Source organism: Macaca fascicularis, chromosome 10 (assembly GCF_037993035.2).
Source record: "Macaca fascicularis isolate 582-1 chromosome 10, T2T-MFA8v1.1".
Taxonomy (NCBI): Eukaryota; Metazoa; Chordata; class Mammalia; order Primates; family Cercopithecidae; genus Macaca; species Macaca fascicularis.
This window is the reverse complement of record NC_088384.1, coordinates 67,230,871-67,249,294: the sequence shown is the minus strand read 5'-3', so window position 1 is coordinate 67,249,294 and position 18,424 is coordinate 67,230,871. Positions and strand designations below refer to the sequence as shown.

Below are 18,424 nucleotides of genomic sequence, written 5' to 3'. Positions count from 1 at the left end.
GTGCTTTGCCAACATTATGTTATTTAATTGTTCTGACACTTCTCTGAGGTGGCCAGTATCATGTCCATCTCACAGATGAGAATGGGAGGCTGGCCCAGGGTCAAGCAGTACATTGGAAACCTGGATTTGTTCACAGCCACTGCTGTCAAAATGTTCTTCTGAACTTTAAAATATGTATAGATTTGTTCCTTAAAAGATCTTTTTTCTCTCTGTTTTGTTTGTTTATAGACCTTCTGTGGGTGCCAGAATATAAATATCCTTGAATCTGTTCCTCATTATTTAATTAATTTATTTATTTTTTGAGACAGAGTCTTGCTCTGTTGCCCAGATCTGGGGTGCAGTGGTGCAATCTTGGCTCACTGCAATCTCCGCCTCTTGGGTTCAAAAGATTCTCCTGCCTCAGCCTCCAGAGTAGCAGGGACTACAGGTGCATGCCACCATGCCAAGCTATTTTTTTTTTTTTTTTTTTTTTTAGTAGAGACTAGGTTTCATCATGTTGGCCAGGCTGGCTTTGAACTCCTGGCCTCAAGTGATCTGCCTGCCTTGGCCTCCCAAGGTCTTTGGATTACAGGCGTGAGCTACCGTGCCCAACCCTGTTCCTCATTATTTTTATTGAAAATATTAAATATCCTAATATTTTGGATTTCATAAAGCTTCATATCAAATACAGTTGAAATGTTTAAGCTAAGGCCAGCCTAAGACGTTAAAGTTTGTAGTTTCTAATTACCCCCCTGATGAATGTAATTATAAATTGGCACAATTTTACTAGAGGGCAGTAGGACAGTAGTTATAAAATGCTTAAAAAATAGATATACCAATGAAATGATTTTATTTTTTGGCGTTATGGTGGACTAAGTACCTTAAAGATGTCCATTGGATGGAAACAACTAAAATGTTGATACACACAAAAGCTAAGGACTGTGTAGGGAACATTATCAAATTGAAATCAGAAACTTCATTAGGTAAACAGGAACCAATGCTAGCTTTGTCCTTGAGGATTTTTGCCACATTCTATTAATAGCAACTTCATATTTCTGTTTTGATAGCTTGGCAAAGAACGGAAGGTAACTACTCCCTCCGCCTAAGGAGGCAGAGCATGTGACCCCTTTGTATAAAATTGGGATGTTCATTGTAGGGATGAAGAAGATATAACCCACTAAATACAAATGGACAGTGAGGGCTCACTCAGCCTCAGCATGGAATAGAGGGGGATAAAGTCTCTTCTGAGAACTCATAAGCACACACTGATTTGAGATCCATGTTAATTATTTGTGTGGTCCAAAAAAAAACTTGAAGGAAAGAATTTAATTAAAAATGGTCACAGGCTAGTAGCGTGTCCAGGACACTGATTGACATAAACGCAAATCAAGTGTGAAGGGATGCAGCTTCAGCTGAGACTCCAAATAATAACCCCAGATAAAGTTGCAAAGAATATGAACTCACAGTCAAAAATCATAAAGACACAAGGAAACATGTACCATTAGAACCAACAAGAGAAATTATATAAGAGAGTCAACTCCCGAAGACTTCAGATATGAAATTAAACAATGAATATAAAATAACTATGTTTACTGTGTCTAAAATAAAAAGGTAATTTTAAAAAGATGATTGAAGAAGGCCGGACATGGTGGCTCATGCCTGTAATCCCAGCACTTTGGGAGGCTGAGGCAGGCAGATCATGAGGTCAAGAGATCGAGACCATCCTGGCCAACAAGTGAAACCCCATCTCTACTAAAAATACAAAAATTAGCTGAGTGTGGTGGCACATGCCTGTAGTCCCACTACTCAGGAGGCTGAGACAGGAGAATCACTTGAACACGGGAGGCAGAGGTTGCAGTGAGCCGAGATCGCACCACTGCACTCTAGCATGGGTGACAGAGCGAGACTCTGTCTCAAAAAAAAAAAATAATAAAAAAAAAAAAGATTAAAGACTAAAAAAATCTGGGTTGCTGAGGTGGGCGGATCACCCGAGGTCAGGAGTTTGAGACCAACTTGGCCTATATGGCGAAACCCCATCTCTACCAAAAATACAAAAAATTAGCCAGGAGTGGTGGTGCACACCTGTAGTCCCAGCTACTCAGGAGGCTGAGGCAGGAGAATCTCTTGAACTTGGGAGGCCGAGGTTTCAGTGAGCCGAGATTATACCACTGTACTCCAGCCTGGGCAACACAGTGAGACTCTCTCTTAAAACAAAAAAAGTAAAAAATTATAAAAATGAATAATCATGTTTAAACAAAAGTGAAAAAGACCATCTAGAAATTAAAATGTAATTGAAATTAAAAGCTCTGTAGATGAATTAAACATCATTCATAGACACAGTTGAAGACAGAAGTAACGAGCTGGAGGATCAATACCAGTAAATTACCTAGAGTTCAACACAAAGAGAGAGAAAAAATATGAATGAAGCATGAGTCCTAGTCTAGTTAGACTTTTAGGAGATAATAGGAAGCCAGAGGGTGAATATTTGAAGAGAGAATGGCTGAGAGTTTTTCAGAATTGTTGGAAAGCACCACTTCTTACATCTGGAAAACTCAGTGAATCCCAAAGGGGATAAATACACAGAGAAATCCACAAGTGAACACATCATAATGAAACAGCAAAACATTACAACTAAAAAGATCTGAAAAATAACAGAGGAAAAAAAAAAGCCAAGTTACCAGCAAAGAACTAAAGATTAGACTAATAGATTTCTTAGGAGCCACAATAGTAGTCAGAAGATAGTAGAATATCTTCAGTAATGGAGAGAAAAATAACATCAATTTAGAATTGTGACACCGTTTCACCCAGTGAAACAATTCCTAGCGGGACCTGGGAGAAAATAAATGCATTTTCTGGCAAACAAAAACCTAACTCATTTACCAATAGACTCTGAATGGAGGAAATTCCTCAGAATATGCTCTTGGAAGAACAGAGGATACCTCAGCTGGAAAGCTCAAAACGCAAGAAGGAATGTCAACAAAAACATGGCAAATATGTAGGTAAATCTAAGAAAAAGTATGACTGGCATAAAACAATAATATTGATAACGACTGATTTGTGAGGTATAAACCATATGTTAAAACTAAGATTCAGGACAAAAACAGCATATAAATTGGGAGGAACATGATTAGAATGAGAGAATTCTTCAGGTTTTATTCAAGATGGAGGGCGTGGTAAGTGGTATGCAAACAGGCTCCCCCAGCTCCGGTGAGCCACACATCCTGTCACTTAGGCAGTTGTGTAGTCTGTTCTCACAGAGAATCATGGCTCGCCCTATGCAACCAATGGAAGACAGCAGAAGTGAGACCCTATTTGACTTCAAGTCTAAGGCATAAGAAGTCTTGTAACTTCCAGTGGGTCTCCGGAAGTGCTCCTTCTCAGAACCCGATGCCGCACTGATGAAAGCTCCAGTCACATGGCTCCCTGTGGGTGCTTCATTTGACAGCCTCTGCTGAGCTCCCCCCTGGCAACTGCCACCAGCTGCCAACCATGCAAGTAAGCTGTCTTAGACACTGAGTCTTCAGATGGCTTTAGCCACTGCTGCCATTTGATAGCCTGAGATACGACGCAAAAACTGCTTAGTTCAACTCAGGCAGCCCACAGAACTGTGAGAGATAATCATTGCTACTTAAAGCCACTAAGGTTTGGGGTAGTTTATTACACATCAGTTGATAACTGGAACAGGCAGTAAAGACTGTTAGGAATATATGTTAACATGGTTAAGATCATCAAAAGAATAGGTGTAGAGATGATAACTTCTGATCTATAGAGGGAAAAATGGAATGAGAAATTTAAAACGAACCCTGAATCTAAAAGAGGACAAGACAGGAGCAGGAAAACAGAAACAAAAAGCAAAGGATGTATTAAAATCACAGAATAAGAAAATAAGTTTTACTATATCAGTAATCATAATAAATGCATCTGGACAAAATTCTTCCATTAAAAGATTAAGATGGGCAGATTGGCTGAACACAAAACAAAACTGATATTCTATTTATGAGACATACCTAATGTATAAAGTCACAGAAATATTTGAAGTCAAAGTATCAGGAAAAAAAGATATGCCCACCCCAAATCTCATCCAAAAAAAGGGCTAGTATTGCTATATCAACAGCAGACAGTATATAGTTCAGGACGAAAAGCTCTCTACAGGTAAAAAGGGTCACTATATAATGATAAAACTGTTCTTGAGAGACCTAAGACAGCTTTAAACTTCCATGCTTCTAATGACACAGTTCTAAAATAAATAAAGTGAGAGTCAGTAGAACCGGTAGAGCACTGGAGACTCTCCCGCCTCCCTGTGTTCCCTGTGCCTTTTTGTGTCGTTCTCCCTGCTGTAGTCTCCACGTTCTCCATCTTTGCTGAGCCTGTGACTCCCCCGATAGAATGTGATGGAAGTGGGGCTGTCCTGGTCCCAGGTCCAAGTGTTAAGATGGCCTGGCAGCAGGGCTGACCCAGGGGAGGCATGCGGGGCATCCTCGGTACTCACTCCCAGCTGGAGCCCCTGCATGAACCTGAGAGTGAACAGTTCCTTCCATTTTTGAACCCTGGGTCCCTCTGGCCTCACCCTAGTTCGAGCCCTTGCTGGAAGCTTTCAGTTTTGTGCTCTTCGAACCTTGCAGTACCATGTAAAAAGTCTTGTCTACTCTACTGGACATACCACCCAGAGAGGCCATATCATAAGAGAGAAGCGTGCATCTGCGTGGAGGAGAATTGAGGAGCCCAGCCTCCAGCAAGAAGGAAGGCCCCGTGTCACCCTTCCCGGCGCACCCCAGCCCCTTTGGGCCACCCTCACTGAGGCACAAGACACATGAGGGAAAAAAAACCATCTTGGAGGTTCTTGCCCCAACAGATACCCCTACTGTACCCTGTCTGAATTTCTCACCCATAGAATTGTGAGCAAATAAAACAGGGTAGCCACTAAATTTGGGATAACCTGTTATGCAGAAATAGATGAACAAAATAGCAGGTCTTAGAGGGAACTTAACAACCTTAAATACTTAGAAGAGAAGAAAGACCTGAAATAAAGTTCAGAGTTTACCTCCAAGTTAGAACAAGAACAGTCGAATCAGCTCAAGGAAAACAGGAAATAAAGGACAAGAGAGCGTATTAATGAAACGGAAAGCAAGCATCTGGTAGAGGATAAAGAAAGCCAAAAGTTCGCTCTTTAAAAAGCCTAAAGAAAGAAAAAACTTCTGACACGATTAATCAGGAAAAAAAGGAAAACTTTCAAAGTAATGTGAAAAGGACGTAATAACTACAGATGTTGCTGAGGTTAAGCAGGTAATAAAAGGGTATTATAGATCCACAATCCTTTAACTAAATCCCATGTGACTAGTTGTGTTTCAGAATGCAGAATTTTAAAAATTAGTTTCATCCATTGATGAAATATTATTGAATTCCACCCATGAGGGCTGGAGAGATTTCCCATGATTACATACGTTAGGATATCTGTGGTAAAAATGTAAGAATATTTTATATATGGGATCAAGACTGTAGAGTAACCTCATGTCACTTCAAGTCCAATTTTGCTGCTTCCAGTTTTTAGGGCTTTATGAATCTAAAGGGATTGGGGAGCTGTGTAAAAAAAAACTGCATGCCAATAAATTTGAAAATATGGGGTCCCAGAAAAGTTTCTTAAAATCAACTTAAGAAATGATAGAGGCCGGGCGCGGTGGCTCACGCCTGTAATCCCAGCACTTTGGGGGGCCGAGATGGGCGGATCACGAGGTCAGGAGATCGAGACCATCCTGGCTAACATGGTGAAACCCTGTCTCTACTAAAAATAAAAAATAAAAAATTAGCCGGGCATGGTGACGGGCGCCTGTAGTCCCAGCTACTCAGGAGGCTGAGGCAGGAGAATAGTGTGAATCCGGGGGGTGGAGCTTGCAGTGAGTGGAGATCGTGCCACTGTACTCCAGCCTAGGTGACAAAGTGAGACTCCGTCTCAAAAAAAAAAAAAAAAAAGAAATGATAGAAACCCATTAAACTGAATTGTTAATTTTAAATCCTCCCACCAATAAAATGGTAGGCACAACTGCCTTTACAAGCAGTCCTACCAAACATTCAGGGATTGGGTATGTCCCAAATAAATACAAGTTATTGGAAGCAGAAAGAGAATACTTTTTAGCTTACTTTCTGAGGCTAGCATAATGTTAATATCAAAATAATACAAAGACAGTATAAGAAAGGAAAGTTAATGGCCAATCTCACATAGAAAGAGAAATGAAATTAACATTCATGCCTTGCTCATGAACATGGATGTAAAAATTCTAAAAAAAAATAGGAAAGGAATCTAATAATGAACTAAAAAGATATGATTATGATTAATTGATCATGGTATTCAAGATTGGTTTAATATTAGAAAATGGATTAGTCTAATTCATCAAATTAACAAAGGAGAAAATGTAATCTCAATAAAGACAAAATCATTTGATAAAATACAATATTCTTAGTAATAATTCTTAACAAAATGAAAATATAAGATGATTCTCATATGTGTAAAAACCTTTAACAAACACCATATGTAATGATAAAATATTAAAACAATCCCTGTATAATAAATGAGGATGCCTGTTGTCATGAGATCCTAGCTATTGCATTAAGGGAGAGCAAAAGCAATAAAATGTACTAGGATTTGAAAGGAAGAAACAAATTGTCATTTTTTGCAGGTGATATATTCTCTACTTAGAAAATTGGAAGGAATATGAATTAGAATGAATACAGAAGTTTAAAATTCCTGGCTATAAAGTCATTGAACAAAAACCCATTGCATTTTTATATACTAACAATAAACAGAAAACATTTTTCTATTTACGCCCATGCCAAAGAATATAAAGTACCTAGTATAAAACTGACAAAATAACTCCAAGCTCATTATGGGGTAAATTGTCAACTATCAAAGACATTAAGGAAAGCCTAAATTCAGTAGCCGCCCCTCTCCCTTATCTGAGAGAAATTTCCAAGACCCCCAGTGGATGCCTGAAACTGAGGATAGTACCACATCCAATTGTTACTAGTCAGAACACATTTTTGTTCATGCCTTCCACCCACAAATGTAATGGCTTTTCCATCTTAACTAAGCATTCGCTATGCACTGTGACCATAACTTTTGTAGTTTGAGGTGTGACAGGACAACTAGCACAAATTTTTTTTCCATTTTCAAAATTTCACAGATTAAAGATTTCTTCTTACCCTAGATCTTAGCAACCTCAGCATACAATTTATTTTTTCCTCATTAAGTTGAGAATTTTCACCTTTTCATGTAAAGGAAGCCTTTTACGGCTTCTCTTCAGCATATCTGAATTACCAGCATCACTACTCTTGCACTTTGAACCAAAGTACTGTGATGCAGTGACAGTCGATCTGGTAACAGAGTGCAGTTATCAGATCTAATACTAGGTGACTCACGGGCAGCAGCATCTACAGTGTGGGTCTGCTGGACAATTCCTGGGCAGGACAGGGTGGAATGGCATGTAATTTCATCTTGCTACTCAGAATGGCATGCAATTATAAATTTATAGATTGTTTATTTCTGGAATTTTCCATTCAGTATTTTCTAACTGCCGTTGACTGCAATTAACTATGAAACTGTGGGCCATGAAACCACGGAGAAGTGGGGGGACTATGGTATTTCAAGAGGTAGACTACATTTTGGACAGGAAGATTCAAATCACAAAGTCAGTTTCCCTCCACCCCCATCAAAATCCTGACAAGATTATTTGTCAAGCTTAATGAGTCTAAATCTGTATGGGAAAGCAAAGGTTCAGGATAATCTGAAGGAAGAAAAATAAGGTGGAGAGGCTTGCCAACTAAAGATTCATTGTAGGTATAGTAATCAGAGCAGTGTGGTAATTTGCAGGGAATTGACAAAAGACAGATGGACCAGGATAGAGATCCCAGAAACAGACCCATACCTATATAAAAATTTGATGATGGCTTTGTGGGGAAGGGATGTGCCACTCAATAAATGGTGCTGGGAGAGTTTGTTGTTCACATGGAAAAGAAAATAATAACCAACCTCATGTAGTAGAAAACTTTTAAAAATTAATTCTGGGTGAATTTATGATATAAATGGGAAAAAGTCTGACATCGATGACAGAACCTTCTGGATTCCAAATTCATTTATCCAGCTTCCTGGTGAATGCCAACCCTTGGATACCTAGTAGGCACTTGAATCTAGTGTGGTCTTCACCTGCCTTCAATCCAGTCTTCCCACACTTTTCCTATCTCAGTAACTCCAGCCTTCCCCTTGCTTAGACCCCAAACATTTAAAAAAAAAAAAATTAAAATGGGATCTTTATAACTGAAAGGGTTGCAACCTATCTTAGAAGCCAGTGTATTTTCAGAAGTAAAAGCAAATTTAAATTTTCACTGATGTCCTGAAGCTTCCAAAACAGCTGCTACTAAGCCCACACGGTGTTTCATTTTTTTATATTAGGCAACTCCTGTCCCTTGGCCAAGTCAACTACAAGGCTTAATGACTTATTTTATAGACATTAAAAAAAAAAAAAAAGTGGTTCTTTTGTGGTCTGTGTGTTTGGTTTTGTTTTATTGACTGCCTGTTCAGTTATAGAAGTACAGGAACGAATAAAACTGATCTCATCTAAAGCTGGGCGCGGTGACTCACACCTCTAAGCCCAGCACTTTGGGAGGCCAAGGCAGGGGGATCACGAGGTCAGGAGATCGAGACCATCCTGGCTAACACGGTGAAACCCCGTCTCTACTAAAAATACAAAAAATTAGCCGGGCTTGGTGGCGGGCGCCTGTAGTCCCAGCTGCTGGGGAGTCTGAGGCAGGAGAATGACGTGAACCCAGGAGGTGGAGCTTGCAGTGAGCCAAGATCACGCCACTGCACTCCAGCCTGGGCTGTTGACATAGCAAGACTCCGTCTCAAAAAAAAAAAAAAAACAAATCAAGCAGAAAAGGCGAGTGCTGTTTCACTAAGATTTCCATCAACTATAAAGAAATAAGTTTTGTACAAGGAACTTAAACAAATTTACCAGAAAAAAACAACCCCATCAAAAACTGGGCAAAGGTTGTGAACAGACACTTCTCAAAAGAAGACATTTATGCAGCCAACAGACGTGAAAAAATGCTCATCATCACTGGTCATTAGAGAAATGCAAATCAAAACAACAATGAGATACCATCTCACGTCAGTTAGAATGGCAATCATTAAAAAGTCAGGAAACAACAGATACTGGAGAGGATGTGGAGAAATAGGAATGCTTTTACACTGTTGGTGGGAGTGTAAATTAGTTCAATCATTGTGGAAGACTGTGTGGCAATTCCTCAAGGATCTAGAACTAGAAATACCATTTGACCCAGCCATCCCATTACTGGGTATATACCCAAAGGATTATAAGTCATTCTACTATAAAGACACATGCACACATATATTTATTACAGCACCATTCACAATAGCAAAGACTTGGAACCAACCCAAATATCCTTTAATAATAGACTGGATAAAGAAAATGTGGCACATATACACCATGGAATACTATGCAGCCATAAAAAAAGATGAGTTCATGTCCTTTGCAGGGACATGGATGAAGCTGGAAATCACCATTCTCAGCAAACTATCACAAGAACAAAACACCAAACACCACATGTTCTCACTCATAAGTGGGAGTTAAACAATGAGAACACAGGGAGGGGAACATCACACACTGGGGCCTGTCAGAGTAGGGGTTAGGGGAGGGATGACATTAGGAGAAATACCTAATGTAGGTGACGGGTTGATGGGTGCAACAAACCAACATGGCACGTGTATACCTATGTAACAAACCTGTATGTTCTGCACTTGTATCCCAGAACTTAAAGTATAATAAATAAAAAATAAAATAAAATTAAAATAAAGTTCCAGAGCAGGAAAACTAATATGCTTTGACAGTAACCAGTCCACATTATTTTAATGGGTTGTTTACTGGGTGATAAATTAGGAAACTTTTTGTGATGATGTAAACATTGATTTATGTGTGGAGGGGGTGGATGTGATTCAAAGGTGTATTTATTTTCTAAAATTAGTTAAATTATACCCACAAAATCATTTCACTACATGTAAATTATACCACGTTAAAATATTATAAAAAATTGTATAACATCTGACTGTAAAAAAAGAAAATAAGTTTTGGTTATGCTGGGAAAATTTCCTAAGCAGTTGAATAAATGAGGCATTGCTCCAATGAAAAGAGCTCTGATTTCCATTTTGTGTGAAATACCTGTGTGTGTGTGTGTGTGTGTGTGTGTGTGTGTGTGTGTGTGTGCGCGCGCGCGTATTAATAGGGCTCCTTCAGTTTGGATTTGGCTTATTACAAAGAAGAGTTTAAAATCCAACATTTGAAAGTATGCCTTCTCAGCCAGGCATGGTGGCTCATGCCTGTAATCCCAGCACTTTGGGAGGCTGAGGTGGGTGGATCATGAAGTCAAGAGATTGAGACCACAGAGTGAGACTCTGTCTCAAAAACAATAATTAAAAAAAAAAAAAGAGAGAGAGAGATTGAGACCATCCTGGCCAACATGGTGAAACCTTGTCTCTACTAAAAATACAAAAATTAGCTGGACGTGGTGGCAGGCACCTGTAGTCGCAGCTACTTGGGAGGCTGAGGCGGGAGAATCGCTTGAATCCCGGAGGGGGAGGTTATGGTGAGCCGAGATCGTGCCACTGCACTCCAGCCTGGGTGACAGAGCAAGACTCTGTCAAAAATATATATGTGGTATGTATATGTATATGTGTGTGTGTGTATATATATATATATATATCCTCTTCTTTCCCTTTGTTCCCATGGTGATTTTTATCTGTACTATGGAGGACCTAGTGGCTAAGGGGTAATAAGAAGTAAAAATTATATACATAAAAAGATAATGCTACAAAAGTTACTTTTTACAGTCAGCTATTTGTAAACTGTAGTGCATTTTCCCATTGAAACAAAGTAATTCGTGACTGGCTTCCCAGGCCAACCCACAAAAGCATATTGAATCTTTAATGTCTATGTGGTATATAGTATTGTGCTAATTGTACTATAGGACCCAACTGCCATCCTGAGGTTCCCATGGATAAATGCATTTCGTTAGAATTGGATTCCAGGAGCACGTTGTTCTTTGCTTCCCTGAGGGGATGGTGGCTGCGCTGTCCCAAATTCTTGCCCACTTCTTCCTCCCCACCATCGCCACTATCGTCAGAGCTGATGTGTACGGCGTCTGGTGCATTTTCTCATCTGGTTTAGAGGGAGCACTCTCAGCTTGAGACCACAGGTCATGACTCTGGCAGTCTGGGGCAGAGGAGCCCAAAAGACCAAGAGCTGGAGGGAGACGATAGAGGTAGATGGAAGTGAAGGGTTCAGTGAGAAGTTTTGGGGCTGCATCCCTGTGCTAAAGAGCCCTATGTGGATACTGTATTCTAGGAACCTGAGACAGTCTACTGCCTCCTTTCCTTGATAGCCAGTGCTTGTATGGGGCCCCTGGACCAGGAGCAGCCCTGTTTCATTCCCCTGTGGCTGAGGAGTGTGATCATATGTGGCTGCTGTGTCTTCCTCTGAGAAGGGACAGTGGCTGCAGGCACTGAGATTGATATCCCCAGCACAATGTTTCCCAAAGAGGTCCGTACATCTGGTGGTACCCAGGGGGATTTCACTTGCTACATGCAGGAAAAAATTTTGTTTTAAATGTTACATCTTTATTTTTATAGTTACCTCTTTCTTCTTCTTCTTTCTTCTTTCTTCTTTCTTCTTCCTTCTTCTTCTTCTTTCTTCTTCTTCTTCTTCGACAGAGTCTTGCTCTGTTGCCAGGCTGCAGTGCAGTGGCGTGATCTTGGCTGGCTGCAACCTCCACCTCCTGGGTTCAAGCCATTCTCCTGCCTCAGCCTCCCGAGTAGCTGGGACTACAGGCGTGTGCCATCACTCCCAGCTAATGTTTGTATTTTTAGTAGAGGTGGGGTTTCACCGTGTTGGCCAGAGTGGTCTCGATCTCTTGACCTTGTGATCTGTCTGCCTCGGCCTTCAGAAGTGCTGGGATTACAGGCTTGAGCCACCGTGCCCGGCCTTTACCTTCTATTTATAGCAAGAGATACTGGTTTTCCATTTATGGTAGCGATGTATATTTCCTATTAAAACTTTAAGCCCAAAGTAAATTGATTTAAAGAAAAAAGTACAGGAAGTGCATGTGGGTGAGAGACTGCTGTTTGGTGAACTGCTCTAGTAAAAGGGTACACTGTCAAGTGAGATAAAGCAGACTACAAATAGTATAGGTTGTGGGATTCCATTTTTTTTTTATTATGTATTATTATTATTTTTGAGATGGAGTCTCACTCTGTCGTCCAGGCTGGAGTGCAGTGGTGCGATCTCGGCTCACTGCAGCCTCTGCCTGCCGGGTTCAAGCGATTCTCTGCCTCAGCCTCCTGAGTAGCTGGGATTACAGGCGTGTACCACGATACCTGGCTAATTTTTGTATTTTTAGTCGAGATGAGTTTTCACCATGTTGGCCAGGCTGTCTTGAACTCCTGGCCTCAAGTAATCTGCCCACCTTGGCCTCCCAAAATGCTGGGATTACAGGTGTGAGCCACCGTGCCTGGCCAGATTCCAGTTTTAAAAACACACGATGTACATTTCAACATATAGTTACCCTCATGAAAAGATAAGTCTGGAGAGACAGAAACCAAAGTATTGACAGTAGTTGGTTATCTATGGAAGGTGGGATTAAAACTGATTTTCCAAATTATTTTTTTCTTTTCTTGCTTAGATTTTCTCATTCTTTCTGCACTGACAATGTATTCCTTCTGTGATAAAAACATAGCTGGAAAGCCCATGTCACTTTCTGTCTTCCTGTCGTCTCCTCTTCGCCTCTTCCTCCAGTTACATGCTTGCTTCTTCCTGTTCTCCTCAAGAAGGAACGTGGGTAACTGCTGCCTTCTTTGTATTTTGAGTGACTGTTTAACTATTTTTTCCTCCAACTTAAGATGCCAGTATATTTTATTTCACTAAGAAAGTAAAAAATACATTTAAATTTATGCACAAATGGTTCTTGGGGTGGTAAACTATAGGCTGCCTTTAAGTGCCTTTATGTCTTGCTGCCTTGATGGGCCACAAGACAGGGTAGCAGTTGGGAGGGATTGTCAAGATAGTCCCTCTGAGACAACCACCAGAATAAGACTGGAAGGCCTGCTTCTCCTCTCTTCGCTTTATTAACTCACTGGGTTACCTTAGCTTAAGCAAGACCCCTGAGAGTCCCCATTTCTGCAGCTGGGTCAGACGATAATCCAGATTCCCAGATTCCATATGAATGAAATCAGTAAGCCCAGGGACATGGACTCACAGTTTGGAGGAACTGCTTGAGAATGGTAACTGAGATGGAGCTAAACTGTTAGCTTTACCACTGTGTATAGGTGACCCATTCATCCGAGTTTGCCCAGGACTTTCATTTTTTTAAGCCATGAAAGTCTTATATCTTGGGCACTCCCAGTCCTGGGCAAAGAGGGACACTTGGCCACCCTAACCGCAGATGTTTAGGTCAAACACAGTGGTATTGGCAACATGGAGAGGATAGGGAAAACTGTGTAGTCAAATATCTTCCTAGCCAATCTCCAAGGGAAAGATAGTAGATACTCAATATCATAAATGTAATACCTTTCTCATGAAATGCCATTTTGAATACAAGTTTATTCGACAGCACCACTTGTCCTGAACGATGTACCCCAAAGTGGCTGTAATATCATTCCCACCTTTTCCAGAGATTATCAGCCCTCGTGCAATGGCTGCTGAGCTCCAGTAGCCAGAGGGGAAAAAATGATATGTCCTCACCTCACTTTTTGTAATCTTATTCATGTTTGCAATTTTAATCATTTCTACAGAGAAAAGGCAAATCTTGCTGTTACCCTCTGCAATGACAAGGAGGAGATCATGGCCCAGGCCACCTTCCTGGACTACCCCAACTGGAATGTTGCCAAGCAGGACGACTGGGTGTCAGTGTTCCGGGAGCTCGACAGTGACATCCCATGCACAGTAAGAAATCACATACAATGCTTATTAGAACACCCTGAATCTTGAGGGGGAGTCCTGTGTTTGTAATTATGTCTTTCCAAGTTTTGCACTGAACAGTGTATGACGTCATGACACTTAAAAGTGAAGGTAGCTGGTGGGGAGGAAAAGGGCTGAGAGTAGTGCCAGAAGGGATAGGAAAGGGCAGGGAGTTGCCAAGTTGGCTAGCCGCTGGCAAGGCCTGGATCATGCTCCACTAATGAGGGCAGGGGAGGAATTAGTGGAAGTGTCAAACGTGTGCTTCCAGGTCTCGCGTTGTTCTCCAGGCGTCAGTGTCCAAGGTCGTTGATATGTTAGGAGAGCACCTGCCATCTACACACTTGCCCTTGTAATCATGACAGCAGAGCCTCAGACTTCTGTCACATTCTATAATTTTCAAAATGCCCTCGTGAACCTTGGCTTATTTAATGTCTTCTAGCTGCCGGCACATGACAACTTGTCGGCCAACGGAAGCTAGGTTAGTGGTTCCCAGGAGTCTGGCCTGGGTACCTGGTGCCAAATCTGAGCTTTCCCTACATGCAACCTGCCAGAGCCAGGCTAGAGACAGGCCCCAGTTTTTGTGGAGTGCCAGAGGCTGCAACTCTGGGCAGCACCCTTGCCTTATGGTGGAATTCTGCAGCATGTCCCCAGAGCCCTCATGTCAGAAGAAAAGGGAATGCCAAATGAGTGTGTGGGTGAATTCACCCCCTGTACACGTGTGTAAATGTGCACACATACACACACCCCTAAGCAAATTATTCAGCATTTATTTCACTAGATGGTGCCTTCCCCTCATCTTTTGTGCTCTCTTCTACCCTGCCACCCTGTATACCCAAGGACTGTTGTCAGAAAAATTATCCCAAACTTGGAAATAGACCAAAAAGATTATTTCAGTCCAATGCTTGCACCTTTGGTTGACTAGCCTGTTTTACAATGCTGTAGGAATGGCAATTAGCCTGTAGATTTTTGTCCATTAGGATGTAAAGAATTCCTGTCTGGAAAGAGGCAACCTCAAAGTTTATGGTTTATTATGGTTATTTGGTATCTAATCCAGCAATCTTATTCTTTCCTTTTCCTAGTAAATCAGCTGAAGTATCCAGCTCTTCAAGTGCAAAGAATCATTTTTATCATCTCACTGGTTGCCTCATTAATTGATGAGTTGAAGTTGAATAAACCTCTGATAGCTGTTTATTTTATATTTGCATTAGGGTTATGATTTTACCTTTCTGAAAATTATAAATTAACACTCTTACTCATAAACACATGTCCCTTTTGTTTCTTTTCAAACTATCTTCTATGACAGCATAGAGCTGGGCTGTCCAATGTGGTTGCCACCAGCTTTATGTAACTAATGAACACTTGAAATGTAGCTAGTCTGAATTGAGGTGTTCCATAAGTATAAAATATGCCAGATTTCAAATACTTAGTAGAAAACAAAGAGTGTATAATATCTCATTAATGATTTTTATAGTGATTACTTGTTAAAATGATACTATTTTGAATATATTAGGTTAAATATTAGATTAAATATTAAACATTAATTCACCTGTTTGTCTTTATTCTTTTTTAATGTGTCTACTAGAAAATTTGAAATGACATTTGTGGCTTGCATTACTTTTCTGCTGGATGTCACCAGTATATAGAGCCTTAAGGTTTAATGTAATACCTATCCCAGGGGTATTTGCAGCTGAAGTAATGATTTTTATCCTAAAGCTAAAGAATAAATCTTGCATTGTCATATTTATGATGGAAGAGAGAATTTGGGAGACAAATCAAGCAAATCATAAGCCATGTGCTCCTGAGGCTAGTCCTATTCAGAATGTAAGGCAGATGTTGAGTGAGATTATTGTGGGATTAAATGAGTGAATACACAGCAAGTGCTTAAAATCATGTCGTCGTCATCGTTATCTGGACTTTTGGGATTTGTATTGTTTGCCTTTTGGGAGTTTTCTAGCTCATGAATCAAAACATGCTTCTCCTTTTGCACTTTTAGGCACCATATAGTTATTTCCGAGTGCTTCTGAGTCACACACCATCCAACAGAAATGGGGGCAAGGCACACAGAAGTGCCATTGGTCCCACAAAGCTGTCTAGAAAGTTATTCAAAAAACAAGAAACCTAGGCAGCACCCGTGCTGTCCTGATATAGGTGCTAGCACTACCCTCACCAGTCAGCCAGTCCACGTCTGCACTATTTCCAGAATTTGAAGATTTGTTCATAAGCACAGAGGTACCGAGTTGAGTGGACCAATGTGTGGATGTTTGAACCACTTACTCATTGTTTAGGCCACTTTAAAAATCTGCAGAAGGAGGAGACAAAGCTCTTTTAAAACTTGGAAGATTTAACTGGAAAGTCATGTTAGAATCTTGCTACTGTGAGTTTTCAGCTCCCAGGTTTTCTGGATCCCAAGAGTAATATTTGATTCTGACTCTGGGAATGTTGAACAAAACAAGCCAATGGATTCTGAACGTGGCATCTGCCTTCCATTTTTCAAATTCATAAGAGAATCTCTCCCGCCTGTCACATGAATAGAGCAGCAGCTGCTGACTCAAGAGCGCCGGGAAAAGGGTGATTGTCTTTCACTTGGCATAGACACCCCTGAGGACAAGACTACTGGGTTAATAATCGATTTCACTCCCCTGCAGGCTCTTCCCTGCCCACAGCTCATTCGTGAGGGCAGGAGGAAGGGCGGGCGCTCTGGACTCATTTACGATCCCTGTTTCCTTGAATAATTCTGAGCGAGGAGGACAGAAGGCGGCAAACTGACTCAGTGAGACAGCTCCAATGCCGCCTGGGTGTTGCATCACTTAAGACATAAAATATCAACCCTGAATGCCAGGCTGTTCTGTGTCTGTGGATGCCCTGAAACCCTCCTCCAGCCCTGCTCTGACCTAGCCCGAATGCTGACTCAGCCTTTAATCTGTGTTCTCTTTTTTTCTGCAGCCCCTGAATACGTTGTTCATGCACCTCTTTGTGGCCGTGGATGAGTATTCTGTTGGCTGTTGCAAAGAGATTCTTCGGTGAGTGGATGGGGCGGTGCAGTGGTGAACATGAAAGAGACTATGTGGATAGTTTTGAAATAGTTTTTAAAAGACATGACATTCTTTGGGGTGTTTAATTTGGTTGTAATTTGTGGCTATATTAAAATATTTACTTTGAATAGCAATAATATTTCTGAAAGAAGATAATTCTTTGAATCTATTGTCCATTCTGCACGCTGATATCATTTGAGGCAAACTGGTAGTACAGTAATTTAAAGAAATGGATTTGGGGTGAGAGGAGTAGGAGAAGAGTTAAGTGTCACAAGCTTGGACATTTCTAAAAACTGCTTTTCTTCATCTTATCCTTAGAAATGTTTATTAACATGACAGACTTCAAAGCATCCTGAATAATAGGATGCGTGGAAAATGACCAGCAGGGCTACCGAGTCATGGCGATGTGTCTCTGACAGCCTCTGACAGCCTGCACAGACATTTGGGGGTGGTGACCGCAGCTTTCAAGTCACTTTGTAATGTCACACCAGACCGTCCAGATGCCAGGTCAAAGGTTAATATTAGCAGAAATCTGGTGTGCCATATGAACATGGCACCCTTTATTCTCTCTGCCTCCATGGGACAGATCGAAAAGGGGCCCTTTAGAACCCAAGGAAAAGTAGAGAAGAAAAAGAAATTGCCTTGAGGCTGTTCTTGCCATTGCAGGTGGGGAGCAAAGGAGCCCATGTGGATTTAGGAGCACCTCACCTTTTTAGCGACAGCATTTGTCTTCATAAAGTGCCAGCTAATGGGATTGCTTTGTTATTAACACCAGCCCACCCTCTTTCCTCACCAGAACCGTGTATAAGGCAGTGCCAGAGCTGCACTTCATATTTCTCATCGTGCCGTCCTACATGAGCCTAGGTAAGGCCCGCCCAACCACCTCTGGTCCCCAGTAGCAAACATTGAAAATTCACTCCCAGAATGGTGCTTTGGGGAATGAGAAATAAGAATGGTCTCCAGGCCCTCAATGTATCATGTGCATATTTGATTAGAGCAATTAAAGCACAATTTAGAATGGAAACTACATTTTGTTCTGACATCCCAAATTTATTTCTTGATAAATAAGGACATGTTTCTTTATCTCTGTGATTTAGGCTCAACTCTCATAACTGTTTTTGACCAAGTGGGGAACATTCCATGTCTGACGTATGAGGAAGACTTTGCAGTGCATATATGTCACAGGCACAGCCACTATCCTCAGCTGCACATTCGCAAAGCCAGGTACGGTTGGAGTCATGCCTTGTGTGACCTAAGCTTGCTTCACTGGGACAGTCATCTTCCCAAGACTCTTTCAACTACCAATGCTAAGTGACCATAGCTCAGATAAAATTTTTTTACAATACGCATAAACATTACTTCATTTGGATATCTTTATAGTTCCCCTTAATGACATTA

At 41.0% G+C, this 18,424-nt stretch overlaps 1 protein-coding gene across 3 annotated transcripts in view; it reads left to right on the top strand.

The window, feature by feature from the left end:
* The window catches only part of CFAP61 (cilia and flagella associated protein 61), a 293,282-nt gene that overhangs the window by 4,821 nt on the left and 270,037 nt on the right, over positions 1–18,424 (top strand). For 2 of the 3 annotated variants that reach the window (XM_074004665.1, XM_005568227.4), the window contains exons 3-6: positions 13,829–13,979; positions 16,938–17,014; positions 17,823–17,890; positions 18,124–18,250. In XM_074004665.1, the coding sequence (XP_073860766.1) occupies positions 13,829–13,979; positions 16,938–17,014; positions 17,823–17,890; positions 18,124–18,250 (423 nt within the window). Of the gene's footprint in view, positions 1–12,720; positions 12,877–13,828; positions 13,980–16,937; positions 17,015–17,822; positions 17,891–18,123; positions 18,251–18,424 lie in introns of all 3 variants that reach the window. The other variant, XM_074004666.1, reaches the window with a different exon arrangement.